The 18,032-nt window shown below is 45.7% G+C and overlaps 1 protein-coding gene across 2 annotated transcripts in view; it reads left to right on the forward strand.

Annotated features, from left to right (window-relative positions):
• MKNK2 (MAPK interacting serine/threonine kinase 2) overlaps nt 1–18,032 on the forward strand; it is a 46,206-nt gene that overhangs the window by 3,576 nt on the left and 24,598 nt on the right. For both annotated transcript variants that reach the window (XM_066574198.1, XM_066574197.1), the window contains exons 2-4: nt 6,863–7,053; nt 9,936–10,020; nt 11,484–11,585. In XM_066574198.1, the coding sequence (XP_066430295.1) occupies nt 7,003–7,053; nt 9,936–10,020; nt 11,484–11,585 (238 nt within the window). In that variant the 5' untranslated portion in view covers nt 6,863–7,002. The remainder of the gene's footprint in view (nt 1–6,862; nt 7,054–9,935; nt 10,021–11,483; nt 11,586–18,032) is intronic.

The following is an 18,032-nucleotide window of genomic DNA, read 5'->3' on the forward strand; positions in this document are numbered from 1 at the left end:
GAGCTCTGTGTAGCCATGTCTGGGTCCCCTATATATTAGGACAAGGACTAAGGGTGCCCTGTGTAGTCATGTCAGGGTCCCTATATATTAGGACAAGTACTAAGGGTGCCCTGTGTAGCCATGTCTGGGTCTCCTATATATCAGGACAAGTACTAAGGGTGCCCTGTGTAGCCGTGTCTGGGTCTCCTATATATTAGGACAAGTACTAAGGGTGCCCTGTGTAGCCGTGTCTGGGTCCCCTATATATCAGGACATGTACTAAGGGTGCACTGTGTAGCCATGTCTGGGTCCCTATATATTAGGACAAGGACTAAGGGTGCCCTGTGTAGTCATGTCGGGGTCCCTATATATTAGGACAAGTACTAAGGGTGCACTGTGTAACCATGTCTGGTCTCCTATACATTAGGACAAGTACTAAGCGTGCACTGTGTAGCCATGTCTGGGTCCCCTATACATTAGGACAAGTACTAAGGGTGCACTGTGTAGTCATGTCTGGGTCCCTATATATTAGGACAAGTACTAAGGGTGCACTGTGTAGCCGTGTCTGGGTTCCCTATATATTAGGACAAGTACTAAGAGTGCACTGTGTAGCCATGTCTGGGTCCCCTATACATTAGGACATGTACTAAGGGTGCACTGTGTAGTCATGTCTGGGTCCCTATATATTAGGACAAGTACTAAGGGTGCACTGTGTAGTCATGTCTGGGTCCCCTATATATTAGGACAAGTACTAAGAGTGCACTGTGTAGCCGTGTCTGGGTTCCCTATACATTAGGACATGTACTAAGGGTGCCCTGTGTAGTCATGTCTGGGTCCTCCATATATTAGGACAAGTACTAAGGGTGCCATGTGTAGTCATGTCTGGGTCCTCCATATAGTAGGGCAAGTACTAAGGGTGCAATGTGTAGCCGTGTCTGGGTCCCCTATATATCAGGACAAGTACTAAGGGTGCCCTGTGTAGCCATGTCTGGGTCTCCTATATATTAGGACAAGTACTAAGGGTGCACTGTGTAGCCGTGTCTGGGTCCACTATATATCAGGACATGTACTAAGGGTGCACTGTGTAGCCATGTCTGGGTCCCCTATATATTAGGGCAAGGACTAAGGGTGCCCTGTGTAGTCATGTCTGGGTCCCTATATATTAGGACAAGTACTAAGGGTGCCCTGTGTAGCCATGTCTGGGTCTCCTATATATTAGGACATGTACTAAGGGTGCCCTGTGTAGTCATGTCTGGGTCCTCCATATATTAGGGCAAGTACTAAGGGTGCACTGTGTAACCATGTCTGGTCTCCTATACATTAGGACAAGTACTAAGCGTGCACTGTGTAGCCATGTCTGGGTCCCTATATATTAGGACAAGTACTAAGGGTGCCCTGGGTAGTCATGTCTGGGTCCCCTATATATTAGGACAAGTACTAAGGGTGCACTGTGTAGCCGTGTCTGGGTCCCCTATACATTAGGACATGTACTAAGGGTGCCCTGTGTAGTCATGTCTGGGTCCCCTATACATTAGGACATGTACTAAGGGTGCACTGTGTAGTCGTGTCTGGGTCTCCTATATATTAGGACAAGTACTAAGGGTGCCCTGTGTAGCCGTGTCTGGGTCCCCTATATATCAGGACAAGTACTAAGGGTGCCCTGTGTAGCCATGTCTGGGTCTCCTATATATTAGGACAAGTACTAAGGGTGCACTGTGTAGCCGTGTCTGGGTCCACTATATATCAGGACATGTACTAAGGGTGCACTGTGTAGCCATGTCTGGGTCCCCTATATATTAGGGCAAGGACTAAGGGTGCCCTGTGTAGTCATGTCTGGGTCCCTATATATTAGGACAAGTACTAAGGGTGCCCTGTGTAGCCATGTCTGGGTCTCCTATATATTAGGACATGTACTAAGGGTGCCCTGTGTAGTCATGTCTGGGTCCTCCATATATTAGGACAAGTACTAAGGGTGCCATGTGTAGTCATGTCTGGGTCCTCCATATAGTAGGGCAAGTACTTAGGGTGCCCTGTGTAGCCGTGTCTGGGTCCTCTATATATCAGGACATGTACTAAGGGTGCACTGTGTAGCCATGTCTGGGTCCCCTATACATTAGGACATGTACTAAGGGTGCCCTGTGTAGTCATGTCTGGGTCCTCTATATATTAGGACAAGTACTAAGGGAGCTCAGTGTAGCCATGTCTGGGTCCCCTATATATTAGGGCAAGGACTAAGGGTGCCCTGTGTAGTCATGTCGGGGTCCCTATATATTAGGACAAGTACTAAGGGTGCCCTGTGTAGCCGTGTCTGGGTCTCCTATATATTAGGACAAGTACTAAGGGTGCCCTGTGTAGCCGTGTCTGGGTCTCCTATATATTAGGACAAGTACTAAGGGTGCACTGTGTAGTCATGTCTGGTCCCCTATACATTAGGACATGTACTAAGGGTGCCCTGTGTAGTCATGTCTGGGTCCTCTATATATTAGGACAAGTACTAAGGGAGCTCAGTGTAGCCATGTCTGGGTCCCCTATATATTAGGGCAAGGACTAAGGGTGCCCTGTGTAGTCATGTCGGGGTCCCTATATATTAGGACAAGTACTAAGGGTGCCCTGTGTAGCCGTGTCTGGGTCTCCTATATATTAGGACAAGTACTAAGGGTGCCCTGTGTAGCCGTGTCTGGGTCTCCTATATATTAGGACAAGTACTAAGGGTGCCCTGTGTAGTCATGTCTGGGTCCCTATATATTAGGACAAGTACTAAGGGTGCCCTGTGTAGTCATGTCTGGGTCCTCCATATATTAGGGCAAGTACTAAGGGTGCAATGTGTAGTCATGTCTGGGTCCTCCATATAGTAGGGCAAGTACTAAGGGTGCACTGTGTAGTCATGTCTGGGTCCTCCATATAGTAGGGCAAGTACTAAGGGTGCACTGTGTAGCCATGTCTGGTCTCCTTTATATTAGGACATGTACTAAGGGTGCCCTATGTAGTCATGTCTGGGTCCTCTATATATTAGGACAAGTACTAAGGGAGCTCAGTGTAGCCATGTCTGGGTCCCCTATATATTAGGGCAAGGACTAAGGGTGCCCTGTGTAGTCATGTCGGGGTCCCTATATATTAGGACAAGTACTAAGGGTGCCCTGTGTAGCCGTGTCTGGGTCTCCTATATATTAGGACAAGTACTAAGGGTGCCCTGTGTAGCCGTGTCTGGGTCTCCTATATATTAGGACAAGTACTAAGGGTGCCCTGTGTAGTCATGTCTGGGTCCCTATATATTAGGACAAGTACTAAGGGTGCCCTGTGTAGTCATGTCTGGGTCCTCCATATATTAGGGCAAGTACTAAGGGTGCAATGTGTAGTCATGTCTGGGTCCTCCATATAGTAGGGCAAGTACTAAGGGTGCACTGTGTAGTCATGTCTGGGTCCTCCATATAGTAGGGCAAGTACTAAGGGTGCAATGTGTAGTCATGTCTGGGTCCCCTATTTATCAGGACAAGTACTAAGGGTGCACTGTGTAGCCATGTCTGGGTCCCCTATACATTAGGACATGTACTAAGGGTACCCTGTGTAGTCATGTCTGGGTCCTCTATATATTAGGACAAGTACTAAGGGAGCTCTGTGTAGCCATGTCTGGGTCTCCTATATATTAGGACAAGTACTAAGGGTGCCCTGTGTAGCCGTGTCTGGGTCCCCTATATATCAGGACAAGTACTAAGGGTGCACTGTGTAGCCATGTCTGGGTCCCCTATACATTAGGACATGTACTAAGGGTGCACTGTGTAGCCATGTCTGGGTCTCCTATATATTAGGACATGTACTAAGGGTGCCCTGTGTAGCCATGTCTGGTCCCCTATATATTAGGACAAGTACTAAGGGTGCAATGTGTAGTCATGTCTGGGTCCTCCATATAGTAGGGCAAGTACTAAGGGTGCACTGTGTAGCCATGTCTGGTCTCCTTTATATTAGGACATGTACTAAGGGTGCCCTATGTAGTCATGTCTGGGTCCTCTATATATTAGGACAAGTACTAAGGGTGCCCTGTGTAGTCATGTCGGGGTCCCTATATATTAGGACAAGTACTAAGGGTGCCCTGTGTAGCCGTGTCTGGGTCTCCTATATATTAGGACAAGTACTAAGGGTGCCCTGTGTAGCCGTGTCTGGGTCTCCTATATATTAGGACAAGTACTAAGGGTGCAATGTGTAGTCATGTCTGGGTCCTCCATATAGTAGGGCAAGTACTAAGGGTGCACTGTGTAGCCATGTCTGGTCTCCTTTATATTAGGACATGTACTAAGGGTGCACTGTGTAGTCATGTCTGGGTCCCTATATATTAGGACAAGTACTAAGGGTGCACTGTGTAGTCATGTCTGGGTCCTCCATATATTAGGGCAAGTACTTGGGTGCACTGTGTAGCCGTGTCTGGTCCCCTATACATTGGGACAAGTACTAAGCGTGCACTGTGTAGTCATGTCTGGTCTCCTTTATATTACGACAAGTACTAAGCGTGCACTGTGTAGTCATGTCTGGTCTCCTTTATATTAGGACAAGTACTAAGCGTGCACTGTGTAGCCATGTCTGGTCTCCTTTATATTAGGACAAGTACTAAGCGTGCACTGTGTAGTCATGTCTGGGTCCCCTATATATTAGGACAAGTACTAAGGGTGCACAGTGTAGCCATGTCTGGGTCCCCTATATATTAGGGCAAGGACTAAGGGTGCACTTTGTAGTCATGTCTGGTCCCCTATATATTAGGACAAGTACTAAGGGTGCCCTGTGTAGTCATGTCTGGGTCCCCTATACATTAGGACAAGTACTAAGGGTGCACTGTGTAGTCATGTCTGGGTCCCTATATATTAGGACAAGTACTAAGGGTGCCCTGTGTAGTCACGTCTGGGTCCCTATATATTAGGAGCAGTGCTAGGGGTGCCCTGTGCAGCCGTGTCTGGGACTGGATCCCCTATCTTTCTTGCTGACTGTCTTCCCTGTGCCCCAGGTACATCTTATGTCTTGGATGTTTTGGTCCCCCGCTCCTCTTTCAATGATCAGATCCCACTGATCTGTAAGATCTATATGGAGTAACAATGTTACTCCTAGAGGAGCTCAGCTTTATGTGGGGGACCCGAATCCCTGTAAATAATGGCCAGGGAGTTCTGACTATTTAGCAGTAGGTTGCATGTGATTGGCTAATTCTGAACACACCCACATCCCCGGCCATAAGGGGGTGTGAACACTTACGCAACCATATTATTTTAGCTTTGTTTTTTTTTTTTTCACCCTAAAAGACTTTCAGTTTGTTTTCGCCCGGAGCTGTACAGATAACGGGTCACATGGGGGGCGGAATCTGAAATGATTGAACTTTGTGGGTTTTGGTTTTTTTTCTCTAAACCTGGCATGTCAATAGCGGGTGTAGAGGTAGAACTTTTTTATTTTTTCCCTAAACCTGTATGGTCACTTAAGTTGTTGCCCATAATATAGCGCATTAGTAGCTGCGATGTGCGGTATGTGAGATGTTTGCAGGTATTAAGTACCTGTTCCAGGTAACGGCTGTCGTCATGGCCAGATTACTGGAGGGTCTTGTGAGGCGTCCGTCTAGTCAGTGTGTCCCGGTTTAATATCCCCCCCCCCCCCTCCTCGTTAGTGGCAGCGTATAAGTATACTATGGAGGTGGGGTGTTCCTCCTTCACCCTGAAGTGCGGCTGGGACCAGGCGTGTGCGGGCTCAGTCACATGACTGCTTTCAGTGTGGCCGTGTCACACGAGGTGAATGGCGTCAATGAAAGGACATGAACTCTTATTGATCCGTTCATACTGGTGTGTAAACACTGTAGATATGCGGCGCACCAGAATGAACAAGGGGGGTTGTGGTGATGGCGATCGCTCTACCACCCCCAAAACTGCAGCAGCTGACAGAATATTTAGCCTAAGACTTACTGGAATGATGATGGCCGTGATGCCAGTTCATAGCCAGGCCGGAGCCCGCTACAAAGTGTTTTGTCTTTGTTGGGGGTTCTGGTGATATTGGGGGTTGTAGTACTTGGTGCAGGAGGCCTTTGGTGAGAAGGAGTCGGGGTAATGGGTTAAACGATATAACTCATGTTGAGCCTTAGGCCTCATGTCCACGGGGAAAATCAGGCCCGCTCCGGATTCTCCATGTAGAATCCGTAGCGGGTCCCTCCTGCCCCGCGGACATGAGGGCTGAAAATCAGAATAAATGAGAATAAACTCACCTCCCATCCGCTCCGTTTCTTCTCTTCGCGGCGGCGCCATCTTCTCTGCGTCGCGGCCGGATCTTCTTTCTTTGGCTCGGCGGATGCGCATGATGACGTCGGTGACGTGCCCCGCGCATGCGCCGTCTCGAAGAAAAAAGAGCCGGCCGCGACGGAGAGAAGATGGCGCTGCCACGAAGAGAAGAAACGGAGCGTGTGAGTAAATTCCTATTTTAGGTCTCCCGCGGATCCGGATGGCTTCCATAGGCTTCAATAGAAGCCCGCGGGAGACCCGCATGAAAATGGAGTATGGTCCAGATTTTTTCATGCTCCATTTTTTTTTAAATCCCTTTTATTGACCATCCGCGGGTATTTGTCTACCCTGCGGGTGGTCAATGCATCCCTATGGGATGCGGATCCGCGGGCAGGAGAAAAGTTTAAAATCCGCTGCGGATTTTAATTCTTATTTTGCCCATGGACATGAGCCCTAAATGTTCGTGGTGGTGGTGGTGGTGGGGGGGGGGGGGGGGGGGGGGGGCAGTGGTGGAGACATACGGCTTATACTGTAGCGCAGCTTCCTGCTTATTCTGCCATTACTTCAGTGGTTCCAGTGATAACTGGCTGATGTGAACTCGTATCGGTGTTTGGTTAACCCTTACAGCCTGTGCTTTGTCTTCACAGGGTCTCTTTCCAGCCATCTGAGAGCTCCGATCACCCATTTGTCCTTCCTTCAATCCGAACTGTCAGCCGGTATTACGACTCCTTGGAGTCTTGAGAAAATTTTGTTCATTGAGTTTAACTTGTAGATTTTTGTTGCAAATATGGTACAGAAGAAAAGTCCTGAAATGAAAGGCTTTCACCGCTCCTTCAGGGTGAGTTGGCTTTATTGGACTCGCTGCACTCATGTCTTGATGATTCTCTACCCCTCAAAGTACTGCTTGTACTAGACATTATTGTAAGGCCTGAGCAGTACAACTGAGTAAGGCCTAATGTCAACTAGGTAATTGGATTTAGCAAATCCGTGCAGGTGTCCTGCAAGCGTGATCCGCGCCCATAGGGATGCATTGGACACCCGCAGGTAAGTGAATACCTGCAAATGTCCTTTTCCCTGCCGCGCGGATCGCACGTGCGGGAAAATGCATCAGAGCACATCCGTTGGGCCGAAGAAAGAAGACTCGGCCGCGACGGAGGGCAGATCCGCAGCATCCGGACAGGTGAGTAAATCTTATTTTCAGGCCTCATGTCCGCAGGGAAGGGGGAACCCGCTGCGGGATTCTGCATGGAGAATCTGCGCGGGTCCGAATTTCCTAGTGAACATGAGGCCTTACTCAAACTGTGACTTGGGGAACAATAGGTCCACATAGTAGTTGATGCAGAAATACAGGTATTTTTGAGGGTCTTACTTACTTTTTCTTGCAACTTGAGAGACTTACGATTTAGTGACTAGTTAGTTTGTATAGGAGTACTGAAAGTAATATGCCTGTGTAATTTGCATTAAACTGGCATATCCCTGAAGTATTGAGATTACTTTAACACTCCTGTGTCATGTATGTACTCCTCACGTGCAGAATAGATTACATTTGTGAATGGGATGCTCTTAACAAAGACACATTAGTCATAAATTAGATTTTTTTGTTTTTTTTTGCGCAACTTTTGCTTAGAGTTGCTGTTGCATTGAAGGAAGAAGTTTGTATAGAGCAGTGGTGGAACCTGTTTGTGACCGAGTGCCCAAACTGCCACCCAAAACCCACTTATTTACAGCAAAAGTGCCAACACGTCAGGGGGCGGGGCTTATCGCAATGTATGTGTTTTTTTTTTTGTTTGTTTTTTACCTCCGCCATTATAAAAATGGGGTAGTTTCAAAATGGTCAGAGAAGAACGCCGTATGTCTTATTTCCTAGTTAGAGACCTGGAGTACCATGGGTGTGGATTTTGACTAGAAATTAGTTGCGTACCCACAGCTGATGTCATACTATGCGTCTCTTCCCCTCACCACCTCCGTAGGTTTCCCGCTGTCAGCGCTCCCTGGCTCTTAGTTCTCAGTGGCCTCACCTGTCCAGGCCGCTGGGAACCAGAAGATAGGGAGCGCTGACATCGGGAAGCCTGAGGAGGTGAGGGGGAGCGCCGCATAGTAGGAAACCGGCTGTGGATACGCAATGGATTTCTTGCCAGAACTAATAGCAATAGTGTGGATTTTGACTGTTTTTGATGTGGAAATTTTCACTGCAGACATTCCGCTGCATTTCCACCATGAGTAAACATCCCCTTAGTCAGCTTGAGGTATGCTGTGACGTGCACAGTGGCGCCTAAGTAACAATGGTGGCCCCCACCCCATATACTTACCTCCTCCTTGTAGTCAGCGCTGCTTTCTCTTCTCGGCGCTGATCCTAAGTGCACACTGACATCAGTGTGTGAGCCTGGAAGGTTCCCTCCCTTGTCCTCTCCTGCAGTACTAAGGAGAAGAGGGCTCTAGGGAGGAGGATCCCAGCTGCGCACTGCTATCAGAGTGCGCTGGGATCAGCGCTGCCAACAGTGCGACTGATTACCGGCGAGAAACTGTGGTACCCGAGCCGGTAAACACTATTGTAAGTGGCTGGCGGCACGTGCCAGCAGAGAGGGCTCGCCACCACTAGTAGAGTATAAAATTGCGTTATACATTGTCGGATGACAAACCTGAGCTCAGGGCTCCATGACATGGTGACAGGTACCCCACCTTCTGCACAGATGGGAGGCTAGCAGTGAAGACTTGGAGCTGGGGGTCAGCGAGGATCGCCAGAAGACACTTTGGAGGTCTCGGTCCAGTGCCGTGTAGTATGTGTAGATGGCTGCCACGGCTTCTCATGGATGACTCCTGCTTGCAGACTGCTTTATCCTCACAGCTGACTTTATGGAGTACCTTTATTGATGGCAGGCAGGATTTTTATGTCACACAAGTAGTGCAAAAAGAAACCCCCAAATAACTAACAGCTTTTTAAAGTCTCAATGAAGTCTTAAGTTAACAAGTCAAACTAAACTGCTCCTATGTGCTGAACACCAAAGCCCGGTGCAAAAACCTCATAAGTGCAACAATCTGAGAAGATGCAAAGTGTAACTTGTTACAAACAGGCCCAGAGAACCCCCATCCTTCTGAGCTGTGGTCTCACATGACATCCACTTGGTAAAATGACTCGTGTCCCACTTAGTCACTGACTAATCTTGCACGATCTTCTCAGTCAGTCATTGTTCTGTTTGTTCCCGTCCTACACTAAACTACCTAAATGTGTTCTGTGGAGCCATACAGCGAGGGCACATAAGACCAGTATGGAGGTGCAACAATTCCTGCCAGTGACTTACAGGATGACTGAAGGACTCTGGGTTGTGTGGAATAAGCGAAGGATGTATATTTTGGTTTTCAATGGTCACTCCGGTGACAGCTCCTTCATTATGTAGACATACATACATATCTTCTGGCCTCTCTGGTCATGTGATGTCCGTTCTGACCTGCTCGGATCTACTTGGGGTTATTCCCCGTCTAGTCAGTTTCTCAATCTGTGTGATGCTGTTAAAGGACCTGCCTGCAGGTGGCAGTCATTCCTGTCAGTTACTGTTGATGATCGCACGGCTATGATAGATCACAGCACTGCAGGGAAGTGCTGGGGAGACCCTTGAGTGACACGTAATCGGGTGAAGGGGGGGGCACCAGGGTGACCCTTAAGTTTTGTAGGACCCAAGTCAAGAGGGTGATTAACACTTTGTTTGGTTTTTTTTTTTTTAGGGTCAAAACCCATTTGAAATGGACTATGGTGATGAATCCCGAAACATGGAAACTGTGTTCAGCTTTGAGTGCCCGTCCCGTCCTGGTAATTATACTTAAGTGTATCCCGTTGGTCCTGCCGTTGGGGTTTTACCTGGTTTTATAGGATTTTTAAATGTGTAGAACACCAGTTTTATATGCTGTCCAGAAGTCCTAAGTGGCCCAATTATAGTCAATGAGGTCCTGTCAGCAGACCGTACCGGTGGTTCCAGTATTCTTGTGCTATTCTGAGGGTGGAACAGAAATTGACCTCTGCATGTGTGACTGGGGCCTTTACATGATGCCCAATATGAATGGTACCATGGGATTTCATCAACCACCCCTTCCCCAGTGATGACCCCTCGTCATCAGAGGCTTCTCTCCTGCGAGTCCACCGTTGGAGAAGGGCTTGTTCTCCCTGGACTGTTGTAGGCAGTGGACTAGTGATGCTACAATGGGCCCTTCTACAGCGGAGAAGAATCGCTAAGTGTTGCTGCTCTGACTGAATGACCACCGAGAATTTGTTCACTTGTTTGTCGTTGAGTTTCTGCATGCAGAAAACGGAACAAGTGAACGGCCGTGGTAACCGGCAGCCATTTATTTGTGAACCACTGCCTGTTTGTGAATGGAGGCGGCTGGAACAATGCTCATTCACATGAACGTAACTTCACCAAGTATTAAGCGTTAATGAAGTACGCTGATCATTGACCCATTCACACTAGCGGTTTTTATTGTGCTTAATGTGCGCATTAAAAAACCCTGCAGTATGTTGTGTTTTATTGTGTGTACAGTCCCTATTTATGGGTTGTGTATTAAACGCTGTATGTAATCAATGCATTGCGTATGTGGTGTTTAACACGCAATGTTGCTAATACAGAGCAGGAAATAAGGAAAAAAGTCATTGTGCATGAGCTACTGTCATGGGCCGTGCACAATCGATGCCCTATACAGTGGTAAAAACACTGCATAATAATGCAGCGTCTTACACTTCCAGCCATGTGAATGATCCCTTAAAGCTCAAGAATGATTACTGGTACAACCTGTTGGGTATTTGTGCCCAACAACTTGCCCCAAGTCAAGCATCATAGATACTCCTGGCTTGTGGTCCAACCATAGCCCTAAGTCGAGTTATGGATATCCCTGGCTAATGGTCTATCTGTGTAACAGAGCCTCAAATCAAGCATCATGGATACTCCTGGCTTATGATCCACCCATGTAACAGAGCCCTGAATCGAGCATCGTAGATGCCCCTGGCTTATGGTCTACCTGTGTAACACAGCCCTGAGTCAAGCATCATAGATGCTCCTGACGTATGGTTCACCCATGTAACAGAGCTTCGAATCGAGCATCATAGATGACCCCTGGCCTATGGTCCACCCATGTAACAGGGCCCCAAGTCAAGCATCATAGATACCCCTGGCCTATAGTCCACCCGTGTAACATGTTATCCTTGTTTATCGTAGTTAGAAGTTACTTCTCTTGTTGGGTAAGAGTCATGGTCCATACTATGTATTTAAACCTTTTCTACAGATATGCCTTCAAGTGCTCCCATTGATATTCCTGATGCCAAAAAGAGAACAAAGAAGAAAAAACGCTGCAGAGCAACAGACAGTTTCACTGGAAGGTTTGAAGGTCAGTCATCGGACGCAGCTTCCATCTGCGCATATAGCTTTTCTTCTAAGTACTTCTCTACTGATCTGACAAGGGAAAGTATAAGCAAAGCTAGTAGAGCGCCATCCTTGGATGCACTTTACATACTTCTATTATGAAAACATGTTCCCCATGTCAGAACATAAAGCATCTTCTTGCCTCTCCTGGGTCCCTGCATCTCCTACAGTTGAAGCTGTGGGCCAACCACATGATGTGTACAAAGGGTGCAGCAGCCAATCGCAGACCTCGGCATTGGAGTGCTGTAGTCTGTGATTAGTTGCAGCATCCTGTGACATCCCATACGCAGGCTGACTGCTGCTTATAAACAGACTGGACATGCAGGAAACTGCTGCAGCGCAGGAGATGTCGGGGAGGGGGAGTAGAAGGTCATTTCTGCCATGTGAGACCTATTTTAGGTGGAGAAATTGTCAGCGGGGATGTTAGTCGCACATGGTGAGGGTTAACTGGATTGCCTCTGGTCCAATAGAGACCCTGGAATGGAACACAAGGTGTGGGATGGCTCCACATATGGTGTGTTAAAGGGGTTGTTTAGTTACTGAACCACCAACTGCTACAGTAACAAGAGTGGCACTCATCCAGCACCACAGCTCTTCCATCCTCCTGACACGTGGTCACTGGATATCACATGACTGCAGTGTCACCATTCTGAACTCTTGGTCTCATAGTGAGTGGTGACAGTGGGAGGATGGTGGGGCTACAGGGCTGGATTGCGGTGGCAGATGGGTAAGTATTCAATCAGTTTCAGCACAGTTGGTGATGTATGGGGAAGGTTATCTTCTAACCAAATGGCTCCTTCAAAAACGGCAATCAAAAGGATCATGGGGGCTCACCTCTGATCGTTGTAAACAATCAAGTTTTTGCTGCAGTGAGTGTTTGAACATCCTAGTCGACCTTCTCCAACACTATCCAATGTCCAGGAGCAGGAAGGATATCCTAGTGGAGAATTCTAGAGGTCTGAACCTTTACTTTATTTCAGGACAAGTTTTTCACAGTAGGCTTGACAAAGGCCATGTTGGGGCCGAAACATCGATTTATTATCGAGACAATCTAATAACGGGGGCATCTTGGGATGCTGAATAACTATTTATGAAAATTCCCATGTGCCACTTAGCGCTCTCGTTTGTCGTATGTGCTTGGAGGACCCGGGAAGTCAGGGATCTGGTGCGGAGCACGCACTTATGTGGCTCCCCTATAGATTGGGACTTTATTTCCTGTGCTGCTGGATACACTATATAGGTTTTTTTACAGGTCTGCTCTACAAAATTCTGTGCCTTCCTGACACCTCCAACAGCTGGAGTAAAGACCGTCATTGAATTGGAGAAGGGCTGGGCTATGATACCAGAACATTGAAAGCTTGTATTGGCTTTCCTTACAAGATATAGTTCTAGCAGCCGTTGACCATGCAAACTGACCTGCGTCTTCAGAAAAGACTCGCCTTCACTCCATATATTTACATGGGGGCTACTGGCTTTTAGGTTTTTTTTTTTGGTTTGCCATTAATGTTAAAAATGAGCTTTGGTTAGGAGTCCCCCTCTACATTCTATCTTTCCAAGCTGATGGAATGGATACTTTGGACCTCCATGTGTCTGGCATAAAATGGTTTACTTATAGGTAATGGGAACTTTCTTCTGCACCTTTGGTCATCCTGCCTAGTGTGTGACTGCACATACAGGGTAGCTGTCAATCACTGGTAGAACCTCCCATCTGACTGTTCAGCTCAGAATGACCAAAGGTTTAACCCTTTCCAATCCACTGTCTGACGTCTGAAGACATTCTGATTAAAGGCTGTACAGCTCTGCTGTCAGAAGATGTCCAGCAGGGTATTTTTATTGTATATTGCTGGCCGCTGTGGTGTTGGGGGGCCTCTCCAGCCTGACCCATACTGTAGTACTGGCTCTAGCCAGCAGATGGCGTCATTGTATAATGGCAGAAAAAGAGCCCCTAGGAAACCCTGAATCCAAAATTGGATTGCAAAGGGTTAAATGAATAAACCAATCTGGGTATCCTATGCCTTCCGCCTATTTATATTTGCAAGTCTTTTTATTGATGGGGAGGGGGGGGGGGGGGAATATATAAAACAATTACAATGTACAGAGATGGTGAAGAGGTAAATAATGAGAATAGTACAAAGTGTGGCACCAGGGCACCCAGAGATCAGAGTACTATAGACAACAGTCTGCATACACTAAACAGAATAAACCAGAACAATTTACATAGTAAGTTGTGTTCATGGGGAGACCTGTAGAGTTAGGTCTTCAGAATGTCATGGCAAACAGTCTGTGCCTGGAATACTGCTAGAAATACAAACTTTTTAAAATCTCATGTAAATCATCACAATAAGCCATCCTGTAATGGGGTCACTGTACCGGGTCTAGCAACTTTCTCTATTTTCTGTCACATGGCCCTCCCTCTAAAAAATATCCCCACTTCCTCTGACAACTTGTCTGAATTTGCTACTTCCTGCCCTATCCATAGCCTCCAACATCTTGTGAGCAGTGCATGATGGGAGTGCCCGACGGTCCTGTTCATCTCCTTCAGCAGGCTCTTTGGTACTCCTGGTGAGACACATACTGGTATTAGTATGTTGTAGGAGCTGTGGGCGGAGCTACAGCACTGATTGTAGGCATCAGGCTGCTGCTGTGTTTATTGCAGATGTGATGCATGTGAACACAGCAGCAGATCGGCGGCTGCACAGGATGAAGTGGAGCAGCAGATATAAGCTACAGGTTGCTGCTGCTACTTCGTTCTACCTCCTAGATTTCAGACTTTCCATGGCTGGGTCTGATTCTGACCGCGAAATATCAGTGTAATCGGACCCAATGCCTCCCAGAGACCCTAGACTCGCCTGTCCGGACCATGGCAATTGTCTCGGCTGGTGAGCCAGCACGCATGCTCAGTGCAGCGCATGACGCAGATTCCTGCGATACTTCCCCTGTGAGCACTGCAGAGGTATTGCAGGATTGTCTGCAATGGAAGCTGTGTGCATTGTTTGTTATTTTTGTCTCCACACAAAATAGAACATGCTGCGAATTTAACACAGCATCTCTATGGGTGGGCATTGCTGCAGAATTCACGGCGGGTGTCTGACCGCGAATTCTGCAGTGATAATCCGTCTGGGCATTCAGGCTAAAACACCTTAAGTACATATAAGATAAGGGGTTTGCATTATTTTGGGAATTTCAGATGACTTCTGGAGCTGTGCAAAGCCCACTGTGGTTTCCAAATATGATCAAAGTTGGCATGTTTCTCTTCCCAGGCAGCTGACTCCATTCTGCAAATTTGCCTAATTTGGTAATCAAAAGCTTTATGGAGGAGCTTGAGTGGCCCAGAGAAGAATGAGAAGGGCCATAAGTGGGAACTTCTCACCTGTTAGTTTTCCAGAAGTGTTATATTTTAGGGTAATCTACCCATGTATGTAACAGACTCTATATAAGAGTCACAAACAGTATCAGAGAGATTGCTTATAGACATAATCTGGCATCTTGTACCATCTGGTGAGTTCTATAGGAATTTTCTTGTAGCCTTAAACATGCATTTATTTTTATTTTTTTTAAACTGTCAACTCTTCCTCATTCCCCATGGTGAGTTGTGCCATCAATCTGAAGACCTCTAATTTTTGATATACATTACAGGGCAATTGATTGGTTGGGGTCCTAACCAATATATGACCTATCCTGAGGATAGGTTTTCCTATAATCCAGTTTAAGTACGTTCTTAATGAATAAATAATCCTGTCTATGGTGAGTTGTGCACTTGAGTTAAAAAAAAAAGGTAGTCTTCGCCCATCCACTGATGTACACGTCAAACATCAAGTTCAAGTCCGAGAAGGCTTAAGCTTCATAAGAGTGGAGTAGGTGAAAAGAGGCTCTTGGTTGGATGGATCTAGGAGTGGTTTGACAGCCATTCAGGTCCCCTCTAATCCTTATACCTTCAATGAACACTTTAAAACTCTCGAGTCTGTTCTATCTATGGGCTCTGCAGGGAATTTGAGGTGTATAAATTAGGTGTAAAGACCAGAGGCTCGTGATGGTACTTTTTAATATCTGTGATCAGGATCTGCTTGAAAAGTTTCTTGGGAGGGCCATACTTCTGAAGAAGAGCAAGTACTATGGAACCATCTTGTGTAGTATCTAGGGGGGGGGGAGAGTGTAGAAATATGGGCAGATGTGACGTGTGTGTTGGAGTAATTCTGCTGCTTTGCTCTCTTGAGCAGGGGGCGAAGCTGACTCCTCTCCCTGGCTCGTTAAGGAGAAACATTTCATTACATCATACTGCAGGAGCTATCAAAGCATCGCTAGTTATTGACCCCTCTGGGGACTGAAAAAAAGTTAAAATAAGATCAATAAAGTTTTAGTAGTTCGAAAAAAAAGTAACTTCACTCCTCTCGCCACCCCTTTTTTTTGCTATATTTATAATAAAAGAATCTAAAACAAGTTCATCTTTGGTATTGCTGTGTTCAGAAGTCCAATCTATCAAGGTAATGCCTTTACCCTGTACAATGCACGTTGTCTTGAAAAAAATAAAAAATAGAGCGCCAGAAATCCACTCTTTTGGTCACCCTGTTGCCAAGGAAAAAAGGCAATAAAAGGCGATCAAAAAGTCATTTTTATTACAAAATGGTACCAACTGCAGCTCATTCTGCAAAAAAATGAGCCCTCACACAATTACGTCGGCAGAAATAAAAAACAAAAGCTATTGTGCGTAGAAGATGGCAGCAGACAATAATTAAAAATTAAATCTCTTTTGAAAAAGGAAAATACAAGTGTAGTATCGTAGTAATCGTACTGACCATATAGCATAAAATTACCATTTTTGTTGCAGCTTGTGTGCCGTGGAAACAAGATGCACCGAAAGATGGCGGAATTTCATTCTTTTTCTTTACTTTACTTTGAATTTTTTTTAGAGTTTTTCAGTACATTATATGGCTCATTCCTTTTAAAGAGGGAATTTTTGAAAAAGCTAAATATATTAATATTTTTTATTTCTTTTTATGACTCTTAGGGTGCCTGTCTACGGGCGGGATTTCGCCAGTGGTTAACTGCCGGCAAATCGTGCCGGCACCTGTCCACGAGCGGAGAGTCATTGTGATTCTCCGCTTGCGGCAGGCAATTCGCAGCATGCTGCGACTTGCCCCTATTCTCTGTGGCCAGCCTATCTATCAGATAGGGCTGACCGGTGCCAGAGATCTGCCGTTGGACTTCACATCGCCCGTGGACAGGGGCCCTTAGGAGAAATGTTTGAGTATATTTTACCATTCTCAAACAAAATCCTATCTAATACTGCACCTGAACTTGACCATACAAGTTTACACGTGTTTGGACAGATTGAAGAGATTTATTCAGTCTGCATTTCAGTATAGAAGTGAATAGATGTTTTTAACTAATACATATGACCAAAAATAAGCCAGTGAGGTAATGTAACTTATTATATTTGCTATGTAGTTTATGGTAGAATCAATAGCCCACCAATTAGATGTCTGGTCTGTTACCAAGAAAGTGTGATTAATCGTTCTGTTAGTTAATAGTTAAATTAAAAAAACTTTTGTTGTAAATTATAAGTCTTAAGGTTCATATATATTGCAGTTACCTGTTACTGAATAAAACATCTAAAAAAAAAGTCTTGATTTATATAAACTAGGAGAAAAGAAATTTTGGAAAAAACGAGCATTCTGCAGTTGCTATTAGTTTCTATGTCCTGTCTGTTACTAAAAGTCACAGGTCATTTACTAGTTGATAGAAAGTTAGGAGGTAGGTATGACATGGATACATTTGTCACAGTGCATAGTTTAACTATTTATAGCTATTTTTAAAGTTTCAGACAAATAGATTTAAAAAAAATTAAATGTGAAAAAATTTGCATTCACAATGTTACCATAGAATATATCATGATACATTAAATAGTACCACTGAAAAATACAACTCGTCCCCATACAGCTACATCGATGGATAAATAGTTACAATTTTTTTTATAGTGGTAAAAATGAAAGTTAATGATGAAGCCCTTCTGTTTTTTTGGCGTTAAAAGGCCATCTTAAATGCAACTACAACCTGGTAAACTGCCAGAAAGAAAAATAAACTGCCCAGGTTCATTAGAAGTTAGTAATATCAAGCCAAAGTGCAATATTTCTTTCAGCACTCCAGTGAAGTTCCTAACAGTTATTGTAGCCTCCTTAATAACCCCCCTCATTGAAGCAGACATGTGAGGTGGTTGTGACCTGGCTTCACTTTTTCAGAATTGTTTTGCTGCAAAATCCGGCATGCAGTTACATCTCAGGCAGGTATGCCAATCATTAGATGAATAGTCTTGCCACCTTCAAAATCTTCATGTATCACATCTTGTATCCAAGCTGGCGGAAGTACAATGGGGTACTAGAGCCTCCATGCTCACCTGTATCACATCTTGTAGCCA

Source organism: Eleutherodactylus coqui, chromosome 7 (assembly GCF_035609145.1).
Source record: "Eleutherodactylus coqui strain aEleCoq1 chromosome 7, aEleCoq1.hap1, whole genome shotgun sequence".
Lineage (NCBI taxonomy): Eukaryota > Metazoa > Chordata > Amphibia > Anura > Eleutherodactylidae > Eleutherodactylus > Eleutherodactylus coqui.